Source organism: Sorex araneus, chromosome 4 (genome assembly GCF_027595985.1).
Source record: "Sorex araneus isolate mSorAra2 chromosome 4, mSorAra2.pri, whole genome shotgun sequence".
Lineage (NCBI taxonomy): Eukaryota > Metazoa > Chordata > Mammalia > Eulipotyphla > Soricidae > Sorex > Sorex araneus.
In genome coordinates, this window is record NC_073305.1 from 86,330,835 (window position 1) to 86,357,242 (window position 26,408).

At 38.0% G+C, this 26,408-nt stretch overlaps 1 protein-coding gene across 1 annotated transcript in view; it reads right to left on the minus strand.

Moving 5' to 3' along the window:
- The window catches only part of PKHD1 (PKHD1 ciliary IPT domain containing fibrocystin/polyductin), a 552,653-nt gene that overhangs the window by 50,946 nt on the left and 475,299 nt on the right, over nt 1–26,408 (minus strand). Inside the window, exon 60 of the mRNA XM_055136692.1 lies at nt 6,816–7,827. Coding sequence (XP_054992667.1) covers nt 6,816–7,827 — 1,012 coding nt within the window. The remainder of the gene's footprint in view (nt 1–6,815; nt 7,828–26,408) is intronic.

Genomic DNA, 26,408 nt, shown 5'->3' on the forward strand with positions numbered 1-26,408 from the left:
TGATGCACAGGGGCTACTCCTGGCGCATGCACTCAGGAACTACTCCTGGCGATGCTCAGGGAACCATATGAGATTCTGGGAATCAAACGGTATGCAAGGCAAATGCCCTACCTGCTGTGCTATCACTCCAGCTACAGACAGTACTTTTTAAATGGAGTATTTTTAAAGGTTCTGTAAAATAAACTGAAGGTAGAGAAGAGAGGAAAATAAATTTATCAAAAATCAAGTTTTTATTGAGCGGAATGAAAGCAAAAACAAAGTATATCGCATTGGAATCCTAGATTAAAGTCTGAGCATAGAAAAAAAGATCCCTGAAATGAATCCCCAGTTTAAAAATGGAAAATATAACATTTATTTGTTTTGGTTCCCTCTACTCTACTAAAATGACTTAAAAAATGAAAATGCTGTAAATCAATGAGGATAGGAACACAAATGAAAGAAAAAATAAACTGACAAAAGAGGTCAACAATGTTTTGGAGGATGACAAGTCGATTTCTGGAATTAGCATAGTGCAAGTAGAGGAAGCTTAAAGGCAGATGATAGAGAAGGATAAGATGAGAAGAGAGGACAAGTTACTAAAAAATTGTCAATGTGCACAATTTACTAAAAAGTGAGTGGCACTCTGCTTTTCTTCCATGCAGAAGCTGGTAGCTTTGTGAAAGAGGGTAGCATTGTCCTTGAAAAAGTAAGTGTCTAATGTCGTCTCAAAGCTCTTAATGCATACAGCCCATTGTATTAATATGAGTGAACCTCTAATAAACATCCTTGTGCTCTTTACAGAATATTCTGTACCTAGATTCAATTCTGGTTCCTCAAGATCAAATCATTAGCTTGTCAATGGCTCTCCAGAGAGTCATTGGATGTCCCAACTGATACTGATGAAAGTTGAAAGAAACAGGGCTGGCCTTGGTGTATGCACAGGGCTGGAGGTTGTTTATCAATCTGTGCAATTCTTAGAACAATGGGAAACCTTGCAACTCCCCTTTAACCCCCTCAGAGAATGGTGTTTCTAACTTGGCAGAGATTTATTCATATATATGTGAGAAAAGCATTTCCTAATATCTGTGATTGCTTTTTGACATCTAGAAAATCTCTTTTAAAATATTAGAGGATGTGGCACAGCAGGTAGGTCATTTGCCTTGCATGCGGCTGACCCGGGTTCGATTCCCATCATCCCATATTGTCCCCTGAGCAGTGCAAGGTGTAAGTCTTGAGTGCAGAGCCAGGAGTAACACCTGTGCATTGCAGGGTGTGACTCAAAAATCAATCAATCAATCAATAAATAAATAAATAAAACTGAGGAATTATTTATTTTAGAGGAATGGAGATATATTGGGAATATAACACATACCAACATAAAATTGATGTAATATACACTTGGAGAATTTTTTAATATATAACAAATAACTGAGTCAAATGTGAAATCATGGTGACACTGGCGGATTGTGGGTGATATCACCTGGTGAGGATAAAGGTGATCTACTCTGGAAGCTGTCTTACCACTGAATGATATTTCCCCACACACACATATGACAAGTATATCTGACTTGTGCTAGATCTACTTTCTTTGTTGACTTTCCTCTGTTGTAAAGATATTTTTTCTACTACTCGACTTGACTGTCCTGGCTCAAAATTTGCATTTTCATGGAGACACTTCTTAACATATTATATATGTCAATTGTTTTAGAATGAAGACATATTAAGATCAGTTCTGAAAAAAATATCATGAAATTTAGCAATGATTTAATTTTTTCTATCTAGTCACATATATATATATGTATATATATATATATATATAATCTACTTGTAACAATACAGTGGGATTTAAGTGAAACTGGGAAGAGGAAAAAAAGGAAAAATGAGTAGGTTATTATAGATTTATTTATACTTAATATGTTTAGTAGGAGCCAGACTTACCAGTACTCAGTGTTTTATGGTCATTGTTGGTAGTGCTAGAGTGGCATATCATGCTGATTTTGAACTCAGAAGCTCACACACTAGGTTTCTGGTCTACACCTGAACTGCTTACTCAGCCATCACTCAAATCAGTGCAATGGAATGAGAGAGTCCCAAACACCCCCTCACATACACAGTCAATGGCAAAGTATCTAAGAGCATAAAACAGAAGGAAATCTCTTCAGCAAAGAGCACTCGGAAAATGTATAGTGAAATAAGAAAGAACAAAAGAAGGAAGGAAGGAAGGAAGGAAGGAAGGAAGGAAGGAAGGAAGGAAGGAAGGAAGGAAGGAAGGAAGGAAGGAAGGAAGGAAGGAAGGAAGGAGAGACAAAGAGAGAGAGAGAAAGAGAAAGAAGAAAAAAGAGAGAGAGAAAGAAAGGAAGAAAATGAACCTCTATAACAACATGCCTAAATGTTAACGCCAAATAGATTAAAAACTTAGATATTAGAGCAGAATCTGCAAAATACATAGAAAGCTCAGCTCTATCAACCCTCCCATCCATGATAGTGGTTTCAATTTTGTCTTCAGTTATTTGGCTGAATTATCAAGAGAAATAAAAGCAAGTATAAGCAAATAATATCATATTAGACTATAAAGCTTCCACATAGCAAAATAAGTGATCACACAACAAAATACTTACAAATGAATGGGAGAAAAATGTTTACAGACACTGTATAATCAAAGAGATAATGTCAAACATATATAAGTAACTCATAAAACCCAACAACAAAAAATTTAAATATAGAAAAACAATGAGGATACCTAAATGACATGTTCAGTGAAGACATAGATCTACAACAATCACATTAAAAAAAAGTTTATCACACTGAATACTAGGGAAACTCAGATCAAAATAACAATCTTGTCATCTCATACCAGCGAGAATAGACTACATCAAAAGGACCTGGAAGAACAAATATTAGCTGGGATATGAAAGAAACAGAGAACCTTTATTGACTGTCAGTGGAAATGTAAACTGGTTCAGTGTTTTGAAAAATAGTATCAAAGTTTAAAAATAGAACTATTATATGATACTACAACTATACTCTAAAATATTCAAAGAATGGGGCTGGAGTGATAGCACAGCAGGTAGGGCATTTGCCTTGCACGCGGCCGACCTGGGTTCAAATCCCAGAATCCCATATGGTCTCCTGACCACCACCAGGGGGGATTCCTGAGTGCATGAGCCAGGAGTGACCCCTGTGCATTGCTGGGTGTGACCCAAAAAGCAAAATATATATATTCAAAGAACACAAAACCACTCCTTTGAAAAGATGCCTACAAGGCTGGAGTCATTGTGGCACGTTTTGCAATAGTAAAGACATGATAACTGATGAGGAGGTACCTTAAATGTTTGAACATATATCTCACAAGCAGGAACTCACCTTGACCCCTGAAAATATGTAGCACCCTCAACATATCTGAGTGTGACTGATTATATTTTTTTAAATTTTAGCCAACATTTCTCTTGCCATGAAATGGCATTTTAGCTTGATTCAGCCCCAACTGTTTATTCTCATATATTTTTGTCAATGTGCTTGCATCACTTAAGAACCTCTGCCTATGCTTTCTTAAATGTATATTATAGGTACTGGTCTAATATTGATGTCTTTAATCCAGTTTGTATTGACTTTTACCTATGATGTGAGATATGGCTCCAATTTAATTTTTGCCTATAGCTATCCAATTTTCCCAGCACCACTTGTTGAAGAGACTCTTGTTCCACTTCTGCACCAAGTTTCTTTGTTACAAATCAACCATATAAAGATCTGAAGGTTTATATCTGGCCTCTTGATTCTGTTTCATTGGTCTGAGAATCTATCTTTACTCCTATGCTGCAAAATCTTAATGACAGACTAATCAATAAAAAAGTGGCGGTATATCTACATAGTGAAAGATTACAAAGCGAAAAGAAAAACTTGAAAATTTGCCATTTCTGCAGGTTGGGTAGAAGGAGAAGGCAGCATGTTAAGTGAAATGAGTCCGAGAGAGAAAGAAAAGGACAAATAGCAGATGAGCTCATTCATCTATGGTATATTATAAAAATAAAATAAGGGAACAGACAGTATTGAATAATGTATGAACCCTTAGTGTTTTGTTACAAAACAGATGACCCAGCAGTGAAGAGGAGGTGAGAAGGAAAAGGAATATTTGAAATGATACAAAGACTGTGGTAGGACTTGGGAAACTTGTTGGAGATTAAGGTGCATCAAAACCTTAAAAATCAACACTATTATGATCTGTACTACACTGTCCTCTGGTTGTTCATTGATTTGCTCCAGCAGGCACCAATAACGTCTCCATTGTGAGACTTGTTGTTACTGTTTTTGGCGTATTGGATACGCCACAGGGAGCTTGCCAGGCTCTGCCATGCTGGTGGGATACTCTTGGTAGCTAGCTGGGCTCTATATGAGGGATGGAGGAAGAGAACCCAGCTCGGCCGCATGCAAGGCAAATGCCCTACCCGCTGTGCTATTGCTCCAGTCCACTATTATGATCATGTTGCATCACTGTCACTATCACTGTCATCCTATTGTTCATCGATTTGCTTGAGCAGGCACCAGTAACATCTCCATTGTGAGACTTGTTACTGTTTTTGGCATATCAAATACACCACGGGTAGCTTGCCAGGCTCTGCCATGTGGGCAAGATACTCTCGGTAGCTTGCCAGGCTCTCTGAGAGGGGCGGAGGAATCAAACCCGGGTTGGCCGCGTGCAAGGCGAATGTCCTACCCGCTGAGCTATGGCTCTAGCCCATGATGTTATATAAATTACAAAATTAAAATATATAAACATTTAAACTCTTAAATATGTATCACTGTAATCAATCTCCTACTATTATAAGAAGTAAGCACCCTACTTTCAGCTAGGTCTCTGCAGCCTCTCACTCAACCTTCATCATAGGATCAGGCCCACTGCCACATGTCCTGAGCCTCTACCTGCTTCCAGGTGAGATTAGTCACCCAGATGACATCATCACACCCTTTTCAAAATGGAGATGATGCAATAGTTCTGCTCATCAAATTTCCCACTGCTCATAATAATTATGCTTCTAGTCACTGAGTGAAGATGATCAAGAAATGAAAAGAGAAACCCTCATTCTAATATCACTAACTGAGTCTTTTGGGGTGGTGGGGGATGGGGGTGTTTTGGGGGCTAAATAAAATGTTGAACCCTCAGTATAGCAGGAACACTGCCAATCCAATGGGGAAGAAAACCATCAAGTTCAATGAGCAAAAACAGTAATAGGAAAATTTCAGCCAGCACTAACAAATTCTGAAAATCGTCAGAAGGTAACTTCAATGAACCATGATGACTATGTTTCATGGACTCAAATAAACAATGGCAGAGGTGGTCATCAAAGCTCAAGAAAAGAATCACTTGTATCACTTGTCCTCCCGTTGATCTTCGATTTGCTCGAGTAGGCGCGGTAACGTCTCCATTTGTCCCTGTTGTGTGCTAGTGCAGCCCAGTGATATCCGCTTGCTCCAGGAATAGGAAGAGCCTCAACTTGTTCATTCATGCTTAAGATTTGTGTTTTCAAATATATAAGATTTAATAGACTTTAATAATGTAACTAGGAGTATTTTAAGTTATAAGCTAAGACTATCCAAAGTACTTCAATTCCACCACAATGCACAAAAGTTTTTGCTTGAGTATTTTTTTTCTTTTTGTGTCACACCTGATGATGCACAGGGGTCACTCCTGGCTCTGCACTCCAAACTTACCTCTGGTGGTGCTTAGGGGACCATATGGGATGCTGGGAATTGAACCCGGGTCGCCCGCGTGCAAGGCAAACGCCCTATTCGTTGTGCTATCGCTCCAGCCCCAGCTTGAGTATTTTATACATATTTATTCTCTTTGAAGAAAAGAAACAGTTGACTCTATTGTAGCACTGTAGCACTGTCATCCCGTTGTTCATCGATTTGCTCCAGCGGGCACCAGTAATGTCTCCATTGTGAGAATTGTTGTTACTGTTTGGGGCATATTTAATATGCCCCAAAGGATCTGCCTTAAGGACGGGATACTCCTGGTAGCTTGTGGGGCTCTCTGAGAGGGTCAGAGGAATTGAACCTGGGTCAGCCGCGTGCAAGGCAAACGCCCTATTCGCTGTGCTATCGCTCCAGACTCTATTGTAAAGACTAATAAAACATTCAAGGAAAACAAAATTACTTTTGGGTGGCAGGGACATACACAATGATGGTTAGGGATTATTCCTGACTCTACACTCAAACATCACTCCTGGAAGTACTTGTGGGATCATATGGGTTCGTATGACCAGAGTCCCGGTCTGCCACATTTGAGGCCAGTACCTTATTTGCTTTATTATATCTCTGGTGCCTAAATAATCTTTTGTTTGCAGCACTGGGAGGATTGAACTTGGGGCCCCCATGCGCAAGGTATGTCAGACCTTTGAGTAATCATCTCCTTGGATATGAAGTTTTTATTTTATCCTGAGACTTGCAAATTGTGCTTGGGGAATGGGTGATAAGCCACTCCCCATGATTTTCTATCAACAGTATTGAAAGTTTTAGTTCAATGCTCAGGCCAGTAATGTGATGTTGCTAGGGTTGTGGGTGCTTAGCAGTCATTAGGATCACACCCAAGGTACTCAGGGGTCTCCCTCAAGTGCTACACCTGGGCAATGCTCACAAAACAATGTGGTACTGGGTTCAAACTCAGCTTCCGGTGCATGGCCAAGCATGTTCCTCTTGACTGTTGAATTACTTTTCCCCATCCTATAAGTTTTCTTTTTATTTTAAGCATAAAGGATATGTGGTTTAATGTATCTGAATTGACATTTTCAATATGTACCCATAATTTTGATGTGATTATTATAATTATAATTAGCACTTACCCATTGCTAGTGACTCCTTTTGATTGGGTGACCAGTAAGGCCCCAATAGTCATATTCAGAACATTGTCCAACATTCCTGTCTGTTGAGCAGTGATAATCTGTTGAGCAAAAATCTGGAGTTTGTCCATTGATAACGATGAAATCAATCCAGTCTTCCTTCCTGCTGGTAAGTCACCAATTTCAATGATGATCACTTTTGAGATACTTTCCGTAGTGTTTGGTGGTGACACCCTATAGGAGCTCATATCCATCATTAGATGTCTACGCTGACCAAGTCCATGATAACCGGAACAAGTCACAGTTGGGCAATTGCGCTTTCTCTTTGCTTTACTGTCAGCAATGGCCTGTAAAGTTGCTTTATTGCCAGGCAGCTCTTGAATGAATCTGATTTGGTACTGGCTAACCTGCAAGAAGTCAGTTAGTCTTTCAAGGATCAGAAGTTCCCAACCTTTTTCTAGAGCTGAAAACAACACAGTGAGAGCCAAATGAATGGAAATAGCAGAACGTATTTCGATGGGCTCCTCTCCTTGTAGGACAACATACAAGAGGTTATCCATAATGTCAAAATAGTTGGCACCAACAGATTCATTGAGCAATGAGGAAATCGGTTGCATCGGAGTAGGTGAAATAAAGTGTTCACCTAGGAAAACATAGGGACTCTGTAGTTCATGGTAGAATATAGCCAAGAGAAGTTTTGTATTGTTTTTGTTTCCCAAGAGAAAAAAACGCAAAACTTGAGGTGTCTGTTCTGCAAAACAGACCTTGGTTATTTTCCCAGTTGGCAAAATGGAATAGAAAGTAGATGCAGATGAAGAAAAGCAGGGTGCATTGGAATTTACACTACTAAAGGTGTCAACAAAACCATCAGTCACAGACACAACTGGATAAAACCTCTGCACTTGCCAAATAACATTGGTATTGTCAAGAATTAAGACCACTTGGTCAGTCTGCTTGCAAATGTAGCCAGGCATCTCATATCGATATGTGCACTTCTGTTCTTCTCTAAAAGTACCTAAAAATAAAAGAAAATAAATGACACTTGAAAAACAGTATCTTAAGAGAGACATATCTACATCTAAGTCATTGAAGCATAATATTAGTACAAAATAGTTATGTTAACAATTCAGGTGTCCAAAAAACTGAGTGGATAATCAAGCTGTCATACAAAATACACAATGAAATGCTATACGGCCAAAAGGAATGATAAAATCTTGTAATTGACTGCAACTTGTATGTAACTAAAGGATATTATATTAAGTGAAGTCAGAAGGGCAAGGGAAAAATGTCGGATGTCTTACTAATCATAGTATGTAGAAAAACATCTAGGGAATGGTCAGTAGCAAAGGTAAAAGTGGGCAAAACACTGGCTCTATATCAGAAAGGAAAATGCCAAAAAAAGAAGGTAAATGGGGACGGGGATGCAAGAAGAGGAAGTCTAGAAGCAGTATCAGGGCAAAGTAAGAGGCCTTGAGCCCTTCTGAGGTGTAGAGACAATGTATCTGTATATTAAAAAAAGTAGACTCAACAGTACCATAACCATGGGGCTCCAACTACTACAAGAGTGGAACTTTATTTTTTGTGATTTTATACATTTTATTTTCATAAAGTAGTTCACAAAAGTTCATTACATATAATAATTTAAACACCCACCCTACCAGCAAGCATCTTCCCACCACAATAAAAGAAAAGTGTGTAAAGGTTGTTGATTTCATTCTGCAGCCATTTAAGCCCATATATAAGAGAATACAAGCAAGTATGTTAATACCAAGCACATGTGTGCTGCTTTACATACATCAGTGGGTAGAGTATAAGAGTTTTTCTCTTGCTCCAGGTGAAACTGTATCACTCTCTTCCAGGAGCTTTGTTTTATAGTCTTTGGATCTTGGCTGTTTGATGAGATTATATGGAACACGTTGAACTTTAAAAAGTTTCTTTCAAGGAATCAGGATGGTTGGTAGGTTATTGCAGGAAATCTGAGGTCAGTGGTGGAGGGAATGAAATACAGGTTTGTGTGATTGGTGGTGGTCACACTGTAAGCCTAAGAAAGTGATTAATAAAATAGATAAAGGAATAAATATGGTAACCTCTCAGTTGTATTATGAAGCATAATTCCTAAAAGGAGAGGGAGAGAAAGACAGAGGGAGGGGGGCGGAGAGAGAGACAAAGAGAGAGACAGAGAGGGAGAGAGAGAGAGATGAAAATGCCTGTTATGAATAAATTTGTAACTGTATCTTACTATGATTCAATGTTTAAAAAGATGCTATTGTAAATGTCAATGTACATCATGCTGTCTAAACAAAAATAATTTTTAAAAAGTGACAGAGGACAAAAGAAGGGAAAAGTAAAATGTGGAAATATGAAGTTTTAGAGAATGTTTAAGTGTGAAACTTTGAAAATCACAAATCCCTGTTGAACCTGTGTGTTGCAGAAAATATATATCACCATGAGGTTCAAATACTCCAATCCAATATCCAGAAGCAAGTTCAGAACAATCACGATAAAATATGAAGTATCAAGCCAAAAATTCATAACCCATGCTAATTTTATGCATATAGAATTTTAGATGATAATTCAATAAGCATTTGCTTGTATTTTTCCTATAAGCTTAATCTACTATCAATAAGAATATTTTAGTTATAACTATATCAGTTTATTTAATAAATCAGTTATATTTTTGCAATTATTAAGCACTTTTCTGGGACAAAGGATGCCAACTACATGAGAATCATCAGATGTATGTTAGTTGCTTGTCAGTTTAAATTAAAAATGTTACCTTCAAAATTTTATAAGATATAGTCCAATGCAAATCATATATACATATGTTTCTACTCTTTTTATTTGTCTTGTTTTTGCACTGCTCAGGGGTTACTTTTGGCTTTGCACTAAAGAATAACTCTTGACGATTCTTGATGGACCAAATGCAATACCAGGGATCGAACCCAGGTTAGCCCCATGCAAGACGAGCGCCTTGCCCACTTCTATCACTCCAGCTCCTGTATGTTTCTATTCTCAATTCATTATGTTTTAATTTTTTGAAACACTTTGTATGAACATATTCTTATAAAAAAGATCACATACACTCTAATGTCTGAGACATTTGGTTGGTGTCCTACCACTATGACCTTCATAATCAAGAATTTGTATAAGTTAAAATATCATGAAACTGAATCTGTCATAGTTTGAATATTGAAATATAAAATTTGAATCCATAAAATTTGTTGAAGTCTTGCTATCCGAAAGTATTTATTCAGATCCAGAGACAGAGTATAAGGGTTAAGGCTCTTGTTTTGCAGTCTAACCTGGTTTAATCCCCAGCTCTGTATGTGGTCCCCCGAGTACTGCCAGGGGTAATCTTGGAACACAGAGTTAAGAGTGAGGCATTTATCACCATTAAATGTGCCCTCCAAATAAATATATGAACATGATATATATATATATATATATGTGTGTGTGTGTGTGTGTGTGTACATATTTTTCTCATTTATGCCTTCCTTTCTATACTTTCCCCAAATGAAGGAATCATCCATTTGAGTTACCCAAATATAAAACAAACAGGACACATTTTTTAAAATCATCTAATCTTACATTTTTTTATCTATAAGACAAAACTACAATATATAACATTAATTATTTTTAATTGAACCACTGTGAGATCCACCATTACAAAGCTGTTCATAGTCGGATTTCCTATATCTAGCCCTTCACCAGTGTACATTTCCCTCCACCAATGTCCCCAGTTCCCTCCTTCCCTCCTACCACCCTCTGCCACCAGCCTTCCTTCTCTGTCTCTCTCTATCACACTTTGTCTCTGACTCTGTCTCTCTGTCTCTGTCTCTGTCTGTCTGTCTGTCTGTCTGTCTCCTTTTGGGCATAATGCCGGCTCTCCTAGAGGGGTGACGGAATCGAACCCGGGTTGGCCGTGTGCCAGGCAAATGTCCTACCTGCTGTGCAATCGCTCTAGCCCACAGTTCTTATCCACAGAGATAATTTCCAACTTCCATAGTCATGGTGGTTGCTTCTCTATCCCAGCTGCTTTCTCCCCCAGCACTTGAGGCAGGCTTCCAACTGCAAAGGCACCTTCACTCCGAGGGTGCACATTTTTTCACCTAAGCATTAATTGTATTTTAAAGCAACCCAAGTTCATGAAAGAAAAAAATTTCTTTTTCTATTACCTCAGAAGTCAAAATTGAATGTTGAGAGTATATAGGAATGATTCTTAGGATGTGATAGCCTAAAACCTCAGAAATAAAGCTATCCACAAATATTATTTACTAACAGGTAAGTGGTGATTGGAGGGATGATAGAATTGATTTTTTAAAAATCCTTGTTTCATGAAGAAAGCTAAGAAAAAATACAATTAAAATGACTTCACTAAATAATTGTATAGTCAATTCTGCTTGTACAGAATTGCAGGAATTTTTACCTTAGAGTTTTGAAAATAAGAATTCTACACAAAAGAAATTTCCTACCTTGACCCAGAAAGTGTTTGTTTTTAAAATAATTAATATTTAGTCTAGTTCAAAAGGAATCATCCTGACAGCGTAAGATTATTTGTTTTTGATTTTGTTTTTTTCCACTTGGTTTGGAGCCACACCCGGATGTGCTCAGGACTCAGGGATCACCTGAGCTAAGTGAGACTTGGGCGAATATATAGAGTGGCAGATATTAAACCCTGGCTGGCCATGTATAAGGGAAATACCCTAATTACTGTACTATTGCTTTTCCACTGAGAGCATATTGTGAAAAGTAGAGGTCAGAGCAATAACACCACAAGTAGGGTATTGTGTTGCATGTGGCCAACCCGTGTTGATTTCCAACACCACCACATATGGCCCCTGAGCCTCCCAAGAGTGACCCCTGAGCTCTGAATCAGGAATAAGTCCTAAACACTACAGGGTAAAATAAGTGAAGACTAGTGAATGCATACCGTTGACCATTCAGAGCTTTGTAAAATGGACTTTCAGAAAGTAACATTGCTGGGGCTGGAGCAATAGCACAGTGGGTAGGGTATTTGCCTTGCACGCGGCCAACCCGGGATCGATTCCCAGCATCCCATATGGTCTCCTAAGCACCACCAGGAGTAATTCCTGAGTGTACAGCCAAGAGTGACCCCTGTGCATCGCCCAGTGTGATCCAAAAAGAAAAAAAAAAGTAACATTGCTACATTTAAGTACAAGCTGAAATTTAAAAGAGAAAACAGAACCTATGAAAAAGAGAAACTAATTATCAAAGGAAGTAGATAGATGGCAAGGTAGATTCCTTGAGAGAATAAAGGACCTTTGAATGATGCCACTCCCATAGGGCTGAGAGTGGATTGGGCAGGAGTTTGAAGGCATCCTCATCAGCTGGGTAGGCATCCCTAAAGGAAGCATTAACTAACTATAAGTCAAGTGTGCAAGTGCCTATTAGAAAAATTGGACGATTTCTTTTTGGTTGGCAACATGACATGAAATCAGCAAGGTAGAAGAGGATAAATGCAAACTTTTGGGATTCTAGCATTTATGCAGTATGGGGAACATTTGTTTGGGTGCTATATGGAAATTGCTGCAAAATTATTGATTAAAAATTAAGAGTAAAATGAATATTAGTTAAAATAATAAAACATTGAATTATAATGATAAAATTAGGCCTCATAAATACTAGAAACATGATAAAACATAAAGAAAATTTATCTTATTAGTAATTACCCAAGACCCCTCTGTTTTGCTTATTTCTACTATTGCTTAATATTTTGTTCCTACATTGCTTCTTTATATAATAGATTGTGAAAAGTAGAGGTTAAAACAACAATAGATTGATCAATAATGTTATTATTAGAGGAGATAGATGATTCTGTCTTTCTTTTAGTATGAATAACGTGATTTTCATCACTATAAGTCTAGAAGAGTTCCATTTAGCTTCACAACTCATGGTTGGTAATAGATAAATGTTATAATTGTAAAATAAGGGACATTTCCTAGAAAACCCCTCATCATATATGAGTTACGCTATCTTAATAAATATTAATGATAACTTTTATGGTACTTTCACTTGATACCATACTTCACCACTCCCTTTCATCTTCTACCATAAAGCACATTCATACCAGTGTGACCAAGAGTCTGACTATATGTATAATAGCAAGGCTAAGTTGACCCAGAAGCCTAGTAAGAATTTTACATAGATGTGATTATGGACTACAGAAACAATGCCTTTGACTTTACTCAACCCCATCTGATATAGTCACCTCTTTGCAGTACCAGCTGAATCCTTGAGATAAAAAGGTGAAGATTAGAGTGCAAGGATTTGGCCCCATCATGGGTCACCAGGGTTTGCTTTTAACTCTGGAAAAGTTAGCATAGTTTTTTTTTCTTTTTTTTTTTTTGTGTGTGATCTCATTTTCTCAACTGCTTTGTCCATCTATTCTAGTAAAAATACACCAATGTTAAGTTCAATATTGCAATGAAAACTAAGAATGGGAAGGTCATTATCAATGAGGAATCCATCTCCAACTTTCAGAGATGAGATTATGCCAATAGAAAATGATGAAATGGCAAAGAAAGCATTGTAGAGTCCTTTTTCATCTTCACTATCTTAGAGACATCTAGGGCTCACTTAAAGTGTGGAACCAAATGAATTGCCCTTCATTCCCCATTTTCTGGTGTCCCCATAGCTATTGAGATGTATGGCAACTAATTCAGATTATCAGTAATACCAATACTTCCCAATGGAGACTTTACTGGTTCCCACTCAAGCAAATCAATGAACAACGGGACAACAGTGCTGCAGTGCTACAAATACCTCCACCAATACCAATTGCTAGGGCTAATGTAACAAATGATAACTTTGGTATCATGGAGAAACTCAGGACCATACTGAATGTCATTATTGTAGACTAGAATGTTATGGAAAGCTCTCTGAGAAGTTGCGGTATGATGACTGAGGAGATGCCAACAATATCATCCTTGCATTAACTGGATCATTGAGCTTATTGTTCAGCACAGAAATGACTTTTTGCTATGCTGAACAATAAGCTCAATGACCTTCTGTGTTGTTCCCGGATCTGACATGTTTCATGATGAAAACTGTCAATTACAAAGGCATCAAGAAAGTGGTGAAGCCAGTATCACAATGTCCCTGCAAGAACATCCTGGAATTCACTAAGGACCATCTGTTTTCTGAAACTCTATCAGTGACACCCATTTCACCTTCAATCTAGTGCATAGCTGTCCTCAAGAATCATTCTGTCAAACTCACTTTCTAATATGCTGATGAGTTTGGATATAGCAAGAGTATGGATGGTGCACCTTAAGATCCACAAGGTTGGGGCTGGGGAGATAGTACAGCTGGTAGGGCATTGGCCTTGCATGAGGCCAACCGAGGTTCGATTCTCAGGATCCCATATGGTCCCCTAAGCACTGCCAGGAGGCCAGGAGTAACATCTGTGCATAAAGAAAGAAAGAAAGAAAGAAAGAAAGAAAGAAAGAAAGAAAGAAAGAAAGAAAGAAAGAAAGAAAGAAAGAAAGAAAGAAAGAAAGAAAGAAAGAAAGAAAGAAAGAAAGAAAGAAAGAGAGAGGGAGAGAAAGAAAGAAAGAAAGAAAGAAAGAAAGAGAGAGAGAAAGAAAGAAGAAGAGAGAGAAAGAAAGAAAGAAAGAAAGAAAGAAAGAAAGAAAGAAAGAAAGAAGAAAGAAAGAAAGAAAGAAAGAAAGAAAGAAAGAAAGAAAGAAAGAAAGAAAGAGAGAGAGGGAGAGAAAGAAAGAAAGAAAGAAAGAGAGAGAGAGAGAGGAGAGAAAGAAAGAAAGAAAGAGAGAGAGAAAGAAAGAAGAAGAAAGAAAGAAAGAAAGAAAGAAAGAAAGAAAGAAAGAAAGAAAGAAAGAAAGAAGAAAGAAAGAAAGAAAGAAGAAAGAAAGAAAGAAAGAAAGAAAGAAAGAAAAGATCCAAAAGGTCTCCAAGGATGAAGTGTGCCCTGGATCACTAGCTCCCAGGGAGCAAAAAAGAAGAATAAAGAGGAAGGAGTGTCTTATGAGTCCTTTCTCAGTTTATCCAAAACAGGTATAATCTCCTTACATGATAGTTTTCATTCCATATGCACTAAAAAGGAGATGGGCTCCTTCAAAAGGGAGCCATCCATATATTATAATATAGAATCAATAAAGTATACCTTACCTCCAATAAAATTTAATCATAGACTATTTAATCCATTTAAAATGTATTTTGATCTTAATTTCTTAGCTAGACGCTAAAACTAGCTATTCCTTTGCCACTCCCACAGCAGTTATGATGAATGAGAATTTAGAGTAGACATGCAATCCCATCTTACATTTTAGTTGACTTTCAATTCTGCAAAATTTAATAAGAAACATAGCAAAATAAAATTTCATTGATACATTTTTAATTATTTTTTTTAATCCTGCAGTGAACCATATGAGAATCCCGAAATCCAACGTATATCAACTTCACAGTATGTCAAGGTAGTGTATAATGGATAAGCAGGTGCCTTGTAAATTGGCAGGCAAATAGAATGACACATCGCCTGGGTTTCTGTTTTATGATTGAGAAAAGAACAAAGAACCACTCACAGGTAAGAAAAGTATTAACAAATAACTAACTATACTAAAATATAGTATATAAGGAGGAAATTTATATGAGGAGGGGAGTTTATGTATGTTCACTTGACGTCTGTAGCACTGAGCCATACTGTCACAAAACAAGGAATCAGAACTCAGTTGAAAAGATGCAAGTTGCAGTGTGCAGGTAGGATGCATGATTTAATGATTGTGTAGGGTGGTGTGAAATGATATCCATCTGTTACTGAAATAAATAAGTAGTAATGTTTATTGGAAAAAAATACTTGAGAGTAGCAATAATGACTAACATATATGGAGTGACTTCTTTGTATCAGGTAATTTCAATGGAAGTCCCAAGAATGAATAAGTTGAACAGACATAGATAAAATATACAGATGGTGGTCAAGTTATTTAAATATATAAATTATGGTTGATAATCTGAATGAAAAATCAAGAAAGGCAGCTCATTATTAGCAGCAATTACTTCAGAAAGACAAATTTATATCCTAAGAAATAAATCCAGGATGACCAAACAATAACTTCTGAAATAATGATTTCAAAACAGCCAGTACTTGATCAATAAGTGACTAAGTTCTTTCACTTTTTCCTTATCTTTAACAACCAGAGAAAGGAAATATGAACCTCTAACAGGGATGCCCTATTTCTAGATAGCTCATGTTCTCTAGCTAGTGAGAGATGAGATAAGTACCTGAAGGATTAAGTAAAAATATGTGTTTTTTGAAGATTGTCACTGTTACTGTCACTATCACTGTCATCCCATTGCTCACTGATTTGCTCGAGCGGGCACCAGTAACATCTCCATTATGAGACTTGTTCTTACTGTTTTTGGCATATTAAGTATGCCACGGGTAGTTTGCCAGGCTCTGCCGTGTGGGCAAGATACTCTCCGCAGCTTTCTGGGCTCTCTGAGAGGGGCAGAGGAATCGAACCCGGGTCAGCTGCGTGCAAGGCAAATGCCCTACCTGCTGTGCTAGTTAGTGGATATATAGTAGTGACTAAGTCAACCAGGGATATTTCTTTATATTCTGAAAGTAGCAGGAAATTTGAGAACTACCAGATGGGGATCTTAAGGATTTCACAGCTTTTATCAATGTAGACGTTTTATTAATAATTAAAACTCCTGGTATTTGCCAATATTTGTTTACACTAAATATATAGTTATTTTGATTTGCATCTCCCTGAAGACTAGTGATGTGGAGCATGAGATATCATCTCACACCACAGAGACTGGCACTGTGACATTCAAAAGAACAAAAGCAACCAGAGCTTGTGTGAATATGGGAAAAAAGGGACACTCCTTCACTGTTGGTGGGAATGCCAACTGGTCCAGCCTTTCTGGAAACAATATGGACAGTCCTTCCATAACTAGAAATTGAGCTTCCATATGACCCCGCAATACCACTTCTGGGAATATATCCTGAGGATGCAAAAGAGCACAGTAGAAATGACATCTGTACCTATATATTCATTGCAGCACTGTTCACAATAGCAAAAATATGGAAACAACACGAGTGCCCTAAAACAGATGACTGGTTAAAGAAAATTTGGTACATCTACACGACGGAATACTATGCAGCTGTTAGGAGAGATGAAGTCATGAAATTTGCTTATAAATGGATAAACATGGAGAGCATAATGCTAAGTGAAATAAGTCAGAAAGAGAGGGACAAAGAGGGACCGCACTCATTTGTGGAGTGTAGGGTAGCATCACATGAGGCTGACACCCAAGGACGGTAGATACAAGGGCCAGGGGGTTGCCTCATAGCTGGAAGACTGCTTCATGAGCGGAGGGGAGAAGGCAGATGAAATAGAGAAGGGATCACTAAGAAAATGATGGCTGGAGGAACCAGTTGGGATGGGAGATGCATGATGAAAGTAGACAATGGACCAAACATGATGACCTCTCAGTGTCTGTGCTGCAAACTATAATGCCCAAAAGTAGAGAGAGAGAGTATGGGGAATATTGTCTGTCTTAGAGGCAAGGATTGGGTGGGAAAAGGGGGGGTATACCGGGGACATTGGTGGTGGAGAATGTGCACTGGTGGAGGGATGGGTGTTTGATCATTGTAAGATTGTAACCCGAACATGAAAGTCTGTAACTATCTCACAGTGATTCAAATTTTTTTGAGGGGGAAGTCACACCGGCTATGCTCAGGGGTTACTCCTGGCTTTGCACTCAGGATTTACTCAAGGCAGATGCTTCAGGGGACCATAAGGGATGCTGGAAATTGAACCCGAGTCAGCCGCGTGCAATAGCAGAACGCCCTACCCGTTGTCCTATTGTTCCAGCCGCCCACTCACAGTGGATTCAATAAAATTTAAAAAATTAAAAATGATAAATAAAAATATAGTTATTTCTTAGGAGATCTTCAGGTATAGATATATGGTTGAAGTCCATAGACTAATGCCAGAAGGGGAACACAATGGGAGAGAGATTGGAACAGCAAAAGAAGAAGACTTGAATTCATCACAGAAACAGAAATGTCTTCAAGACTATTACTGGTCCTTTTTCCTTCCTTCCTTCCTTCCTTCCTTCCTTCCTTCCTTCCTTCCTTCCTTCCTTCCTTCCTTCCTTCCTTCCTTCCTTCCTTCCTTCCTTCCTTCCTTCCTTCCTCTCTCTCTCCCTCCCTTCCTTCCTTCCTCCCCTCTCTCCTCCCCCCTCCTCCCCTCCTCCTCCCTCCCTCCTTCCTCCCTCCCTCCCTCCCTCCCTCACCTCCCTCCCTTCCTCCCCTCCCTCCCTCCCTCCCTCCCCTCCGCTCCCTTCCTCTCCCTCCCTTCCTTCCTTCCTTCCTTCCTTCCTTCCCTTCCCTTCCTTCCTTCCTTCCTTCCTTCCTTCCTTCCTTTCTTCCTCCCTTCCTTCCTCCCCTCTCTCCCCTTCCTCTCTACCTTCCTCTCTTCCTTCCCTCCCTCCCTTCCCTCCCTCCCTCCCTCCCTCCCTCCCTTCCTTCCTTCCTTCCTTCCTTCCTTCCTTCCTTCCTTCCTTCCTTCCTTCATCCCTCCCTTCCTTCCTCCCCTCTCTTCCTTCCTCTCTTCCTTCCTCTCTCCCTTCCTCTCTTCCTTCCTCCCTCCCTCCCTCCCTCCCTCCCTTCCTCTCTCCCTCCCTCCCTCCCTCCCTTCCTCTATCCCTCCCTCCCTCCCTCCCTCCCTCCCTCCCTTCCTTCCTTCCTTCCTTCCTTCCTTCCTTCCTTCCTTCCTTCCTTCCTTCCTTCCTTCCTTCCTTCCTTCCCTCCTCCTCCCTCCCTCCCTCCCTCCCTTCCTTCCTTCCTTCCTTCCTTCCTTCCTTCCTTCCTTCCTTCCTTCCTTCCTTCCTTCCTTCCTTCCTTCCTTCCTTCCTCCCTCCTTACCTTCCTTCCTTTCTCCCTCACTCCCTTCCTTCCCTTCATTTTATTTCCTTCCTTTCCTCTGTCCCTCCTTCTTTCCTTTCTTCCTATTCCTGATACCTAAAATTTCTTGATAACGAGGGGCAGAAACTATAGTACAGCAGGCAAGGCGTTTGCCTTGGAGGCAACTGACCCAGGTTTAATCCCCATTTCCCCATATGGTTCCCTGAGTACCACCAGGAGTTTTTCTGAATACAGAGCCAGAAGTAACTCCTGAACATGGCCAAGTGTGGCCAAAAACAAGTAAACAAACAAAATGGCAAGTTTATCACTAGTTCGTAGAAGGATTTCAGTGAATTTTATTTACATAATTACTTATGAATTATAATGAGGAAGACCAAGAAAATGAAATATACTCCTAGAATTCTACATGTCTCTGTTAAAATTTAATTTTAATATTTTTATTTCACTTTTGATTTATACTTGGATACAGAATTAGTAGTGTAGACCGATTCTCTAAGAGGTGTAAAAATCAGTTGTTCTCTCTACAGAATCAGCAGAATCTCATGGGATTTTAAAAAAATTTTCAAATTATTTATATGCAACGTATCCATTTGCTTTTTAGTATTCTCACTTGTCTTTTTAATGTTTTATCATACCATCTCAGAAGTGGACATCACAAATTTAACAAGAAAAATGGCCTAGTCAATAGCTCAAATAGAAAATAATTTTAATTATTACATTTTATAGTTGAATGAAATCCTGGTGCTAATAAATAAGAAACTATTCTTTACAAATGAAGAGGCAAGGTGATATATCTATATTTAATCCTCCATTTTCTGCTACAGCCTCATAGTTCATTAATTCTAATATCTTGATTTTGGTGCAAGTTGAAAATAAAACACATTTCAGAGCTTCTAAATAGGTATATCCCTTCATATGGAGAGAATATTTATACCCATTACAGCCAGACAGCCATGTCACCTGATCTCATGTTTCTTCTCCACAGCTGGCAGGAACCCACAGTGACAGTGAGTCTAGCTTCCTTTCTGAATAGCTTCCATCTTTTCTTCCTCCAGATTTCTTTCCCTCCTGCTTCTCTCAGTTGGGGAAGGTTTAGTTTTTGAGTAATGATTATCTTTCTCGGTTGTTTTTGTCTTTTCTTTTCCCACTTCTCCAAATAGCCTTATCTGCCAGTCACAATTTTTGTGGTCTGCAATTCTGATCACTTTTAAATGAAACCCATGCTGGCTTTGGTAATCATAATGTCATTTACAATTTACCACTAAACACGTTTATTCAGTTAGTAGCACACTGGAGAAAGAGAACTCCATATGAACTCACCGTGAAAGGCCTAATCTGATTATTTCCTCATGAAAATCCAGGCAGGGGTGCTTGTAAGAGGGGGCTGAGAGAAGAGGAAAAAAAGCAAGGTCTGGCCACAGCTGACTTTCATAATCAATGTGAATAGATAAGTGACACAGCCTGTCAGGGGCAGCCGCCCAGTCACCGCAGGGCAATCTTCTCAAAAAAGCAGGGTGGACAGGACTTAATAAATGTTGAGTGACCAGTGAGTATTGGTTTGGCATATGCTATTGCATTCAAGATGGACAAAACAGTGATAGAGTCCAGAAGCTCTTCTCTAAGTGGGGGAAATTAGGTTAAGCAGGTTGTACTTATGTGTGCATTTGTCCACACGAGTGTTTGGGCTGTGTATACTTCAACTTCCTATACTGTCCAATATACTTAATGTGCTCTATATAATGTACCCTAGAAGAGAATTCATTGACCTAAGACCAAACTAAAGGGAAAGAAGTTAGATACGTCCAAAAAGGGAGGAAGAGGGGATGTGTGTGTATGTGTGTGTGAGTGTGTGTGTTTGTGTGTGAGTGTGTGTGAGTGTGTGTGAGTGTGTGTGTGGTGTGCACTCAGGTTGCTTCCAGGGTTCTAACAAATATTAACTTTGTGTCAATATTTGTCCTTCCTGTCGTGAAATGAGGATTTTCCACCTCATTTCACGTTTGAAAAGAAAATATGCCAAAGGGGTTGTCTTTGGTAAGGAAAAAAATTAAGAGAAAAGAAAAAAAGAAGAAACAAGTTCTATCCATTATTTAGAAAAATGGATCAGAAGAAAAGAGAAAATATTTTTTTAACATAAATGTTTTGACTCAAAGGCACTTGGAATCCCTCCATCTTTCTTTATTTCAACAAAAGAAAAAATTTTATATGTTAAAAATTGAATGAAATACATCAGCATTAATGATTTTTTCCTCAAGGTTAACACCATCATTTACCTCAATTATTTTTTTAGCTATTTTGTGATATGTTTCACAATTTTTGGTACTGTAAACTATAGGATATTTTGACAAAAACAAAATGTATAATCATTCTCTCTTTTTTCAAGAAATGAAAAGAAATCACTTACAATTCTTTGCTGTCAAAAAACATTTCCACCTCATTATTTCTAATTTAACAAATATAAATGACCACAGATCAAATAAAGTGAAGACAGGTTAAATTTATTCCCATTATGTATGTTTCCATAGGCCTTCAGGCCATGTAGAGTGAAACTCCAAAATCTCAAAGCTCTATTTCTACATACACAAAGGTAGTAACTGAATTCTTGGCAAAAAATATTAGAGTAAATAGATTTTGTTTATATTAAAAATAGTACCAGAAAACATTGATTTTTACAATGGGCAATTGGAGGTTAAATTCACTTTCAAACTTAACAACTAATAGGTATGTGTTATAATTTTAAGGTGAAGAAAAATTGAGAGTGACGTTCTGATGAATATTAGATTCAATATAAATTTTAAAAAATCCTTGCTAATTGGGAGTCTAGGTTAGCAGTCTTTCATGTTGATTGAATAACCATTATATGAGAGTTCTAGTTATTTATTGAAGGCATGAGACACAGATGCAAACACATTATTCCCCCCTCACACACATAGACTTCATAATAAAAATGTCAAGTAAGAACTTTTTAAGTTCATTACATTGTAAAGATCCATTACATTGTAAAGGTCCATGTATTTAAAGCTAAGGTCCTGGAGCTTCCAAAAAATGCATTTCCAGGTTGGTTTTCATAATTTGTAAGAAAGTGGCACTTTGTCATATAGCCACTCTGCCATCATTCTCTATGAGGAGGACAGCGTATCTGCTGGTAACACTCTTTTGAAGCAGTTTTCAGAATTTGGGATCATGAAAGGGCAGGAAGAGGTGGGAATATGAACCTGTTCTAAAGGACTAAGGATCCCACACAGGATGAGGAAATTTTGAGATGAGAAATAAAAATAGTTGCAGGTAAAATGAACTGATGGGTTTCCAAAGCCCCAGCTTTATAGACCCTAACAGTTACGTGAGAAAATCACAGAGTTCTTGTACTTAAGTCTATTTTCCAAGAGGATCTATTTCAAAAGTAATGTAGAAAAATTGATAATAATAAACCAACTATGACATGCAGCAAAACTTCTGATAAGGCCTTCTGTAAAAGAACTTTTCATACTTTCTCAACTTGATAAGCATTTCATATTACTTTATAGAATTGCTACTCTTATTGGGAAAATGTTCAGGAGATAAAGTACACATATATCAACTTTTTTCCTTCATAAGTTAAAAAACAACTTACTTTTATCATTAAAAATTCATTCAAACTAGGAGTCAAAATATCATCATCTCTATTTTGTTTGAAATCTGTGGCTAAAAAAGTGTTTCTGTATTAGTTATTTTGTTGTGCAATAATTTGACCTGAAAACAACAATGGGTATGGTCTCAGTTATATATTCTACTTTCTGAATCCAACATGAAAAAAAAGTCAAAAGGAAATACAAGTTCAGGAAGCAAGCTTAGCAGGTGAGAGATCACATGTTAGAAACCAGTATTTTTGTGCTGTGTCCTGTCTCTGCACTTTCTTTGATTCAGGTAACTCCTTCATAAAGGGGAGTGAAAACAATACCTAAATCATAGGCTGATGAGCAGAATAAAACATGAATCATGTACAGGGTTGGGAACAACTATACACCAAAAAAATGCAAGATGATACATAAGATATGACACATGATTCATATACACAAGTTAATACCTAAAAAAAGATTATTATCTGATATATTCCAGATATTGTATTTATTTTTGAGTGGGAGTCCTTATCTTTGTTTTCAAACTAATACTTACTTTGTGGTCTGAAAGAACACCTGTAAAAAAACTGTAGGATTCATATAATCATTTCTATTGAAAGAGACAAGTTAATGTGAAAAAAATGCTAAAATGTCAGTATAAAAATCTGTATTTTTAGAAAACATGAGCAAATAAAAATATGTCCACTTAAGTGTGTGTGCCCATGGTATATCTGAAAGCAAGGCACCGATTTTTGCCACTAATAAAAAATTTAATATAATGATGAAAAATTCAAGATGGTTTTACTTTTATCTAATCTTGCATCTTTATTTCTTTTAAAAAGCTGTCTACTCCCAATGCACTTTTTCACTCCTCTCTCCTATTTGTTTTCTTGCTAGAAAACATTGCCTGAAAGCTTTAAACAGAGTGATGTTCATGGGTTAGCGTCAAGGCAGAGGCAGCCAACAGCATTCTTTACGAATATCATTCGGGTACATTCTTTCCCCAGAATGATAAACTTATCACCTCTCTAACCCCCAGTTTGAAGCTGCAGCTGTAATTCTGTTGGATGCCAAAACTAAAATGAATGTCACTGTGCCATGCCAGCTCTGAGCTGTGGCTGTAATGAGATTTGAATGGGAAGCCCAGGACACAATAAATCTGCGCCATATGTGACCATTTCCTGTGTCAGTTCCTTTCTCATAACCAGTAGAGACTTTTTTTTTTCCTCTCATGACCCCACACCATGACTCTGAAATCTTTCATGGCTGCTTATGGGCCTCGGGGTTTTTACAGCAGTTGTATAAATAAATGAATTTGACAGCAAACATCATAACAGTTAGCAGTAATGTGTGTTCGCCACAAGTGCCTATACTACTCACTGGAGAAATGGCAGAGGAAACAGCTTGTTTTGTTACCTAAACAAAAGTAGTTTCATTTGACAAGTGGTGAAAGAATTAGTCAAATAAACTTGAAATCCACTAGGACTATTTTTGCCAACTCTCCCTGCCAGTGAAATGTTCCCAGCCACTCAGTGCCCAAGACTCACAGGATATAAATTGCCCCCTTTAATTCTGGGATAAAGATCGGAGCTTTCACTGATTATATTTTATATTAAAGTTCTTTGCAAGGCAAGACTATCATGTATGGAGACTCAGGTGTTCAAGGAGTTTCTAAGGAAGCTTGTGACAATCAAGTGCAGCACAACAGGTCAAACAAAAAGGAAGAAAAGTGAAAATAAAGACTCAACTCACTTATTACCTGTTGGGAGAAAATTACATTTCTGAATGCTTCCCGGCCTTTCATATTTCCTTTTTTTCAAAAAAGAAAAATATCTACACCAGTGTGTTACCTTCCCAAGTGAGCTCTCCCCTCCTAACACTTTCTATAAGGTAAAGTTGTCTACATGCAGGGAACTGATGATCCATTTAGGTAAAATGAAGATTTCTTTCCTTCTTCCTTCCTTCCTTCCTTCCTTCCTTCCTTCCTTCCTTCCTTCCTTCCTTCCTTCCTTCCTTCCTTCATTCCTTCTTACTTTCTTTCCTTCTTTCTTTCCTTCTTTCCTCCTTTCTTTCTTCCTTCCTTCTTTTCTCTTTCTTTCTTTCTTTCTTTCTTTCTTTCTTTCTTTCTTTCTTTCTTTCTTTCTTTCTTTCTTTCTTTCTTTCTTTCTTTCTTTCTTTCTTTCTTTCTTTCTTTCTTTCTTCCTTCCTTCCTTTCTTCTTTTCTTTCTTTCTCTTTTTTTTTTGCTTTTTGGATCATACCCAGTAATGCTGAGGGGTTACTATTGGCTCTGCACTCAGGAATTACTACTCCTGGCGGTGCTGGAGGAACCATATGTTATGCCGGAGATCAAACCCGGTCAGCCGCAAGGCAAACACCCTACCCAATATACTATCGCTCCAGCCCCAAGAAGATTTTTCTTGATGTCATAGATTAATTATTTGAAGGTCTTATCATTAATTGTTTCCCTTCATGGACTAAACTGTCTCAATAGTGAAAGACAATAGGTCCTAGTGACTATACTTTTTAATTACAGTTTAGACAACCTGGTTATAATAGTGCTCACCCTTATGATGTCTTTTAAAATTTTTTATTGAACCACAGTGAGATGCACAGTTACAAATTCATTCGTGACTGAAATTCAGTCATATAATGGTCTAACACCTGTCCCCCCATCTTTGCAGTTTGAAAGAACAAAGCTACTACATCCTTACCACCACCAAAGTGCCCAATATCCTCCACCATTGTTCCTTTGTAATTTCCAATAAACCTCTTCCTTACCACCCTTCTCCAGCCCCACTGTTCAGTAATCTCAGTTCGCAATCAAGAGCCAAGGATTTTCTAACAGTTGATATATTTTACACATTTGTTCTTTTTTTTTATATATCACGAATGAGTGATTTATCCAGTATTTGTTTTCTTCCATCTGACTTATTTCATTTAATATGATATCTTCCAGTTTCATCAAAGTTGCAGCCAAAAGATTATATCTTTTCCAATAAAATTTTAAAAATTAAGAAAAAAAAACAAGGGCCAGGGGGATTGCCCCATAGCAGGAAGACGACTTCATGAGTGAATGGGAGAAGGCAGATGGAATAGAGAAGGGATCACTAAGAAAATGATGGCTGGAGGAACCAATTGGGATGGGAGAGGCATGCCAAAAGCATATAATGGACCAAACATGATGACCTCTCAGTGTCTGTGTTGCAAGCTATAATGCCCAAAAGTAGAGAGAGAGTATGGGGAATATTGTCTACCTTAGAGGCAGGGGGATGGTGGGAAAGGGGGAGTATATCCGGGATATGGGGTGGGGAATGTGCACTGGTGGAGGGATGGGTGTTTGATCATTGTAAGATTGTAACCCAAACATGAAAGCTTGTAACTATCTCACGGTGATTCAATAAAATTTAAAAAAATTTAAAAAAGATTACATCTTTTCTTTTAGCTGTGTGATATTCCATTGTGTATGTATAATTGTATATGTATACTTCATCTTCTTCATCTATTCACTATTTTTGGACATCTGGATTGTTTCCATATCGCAGCTATTCAAAGCACTGTGATGGACATAAATGTGCATACATATTTTTGAATTAATGTTGTTGTATTCTTGGGATAGATGTAAAGAGGTGGACTTGCTGGTTCCTTAGTGAAACCCTATTTTTATTGCGGGAATGAGGACTACAACTAGTGGTATTCAGGGTTAATCTTGTCTCTGTGCTCACAGATTACTCCTGGTGGACTCAGAGAACCATGTGGAAAGTGGGGGATCAAATCCAGGTCAACTGCATGACAGGCAAGCACCCTATCCTTTGTACTATCTCTCTGTTATTCTTACTTTTGTGGAGAAATTTTTATCTGCTCTCTATAGAAGTTGAACCCAATAGCATTCTCACCAACACTAAAGGTGGATTTCTTTTTCACTAAATCCCCACCAACACTATTTCTATTCGCTTTGATATATGCCATTCTCACTGGTGTCAGATGATATGTCACTGCCATTTTCCCCTGATAACTAATGATGGTAATTTATTTTCATATGACTATTGTCATCCATATACACTCCTTAGAACTCTTTAGAAAACTCTGTT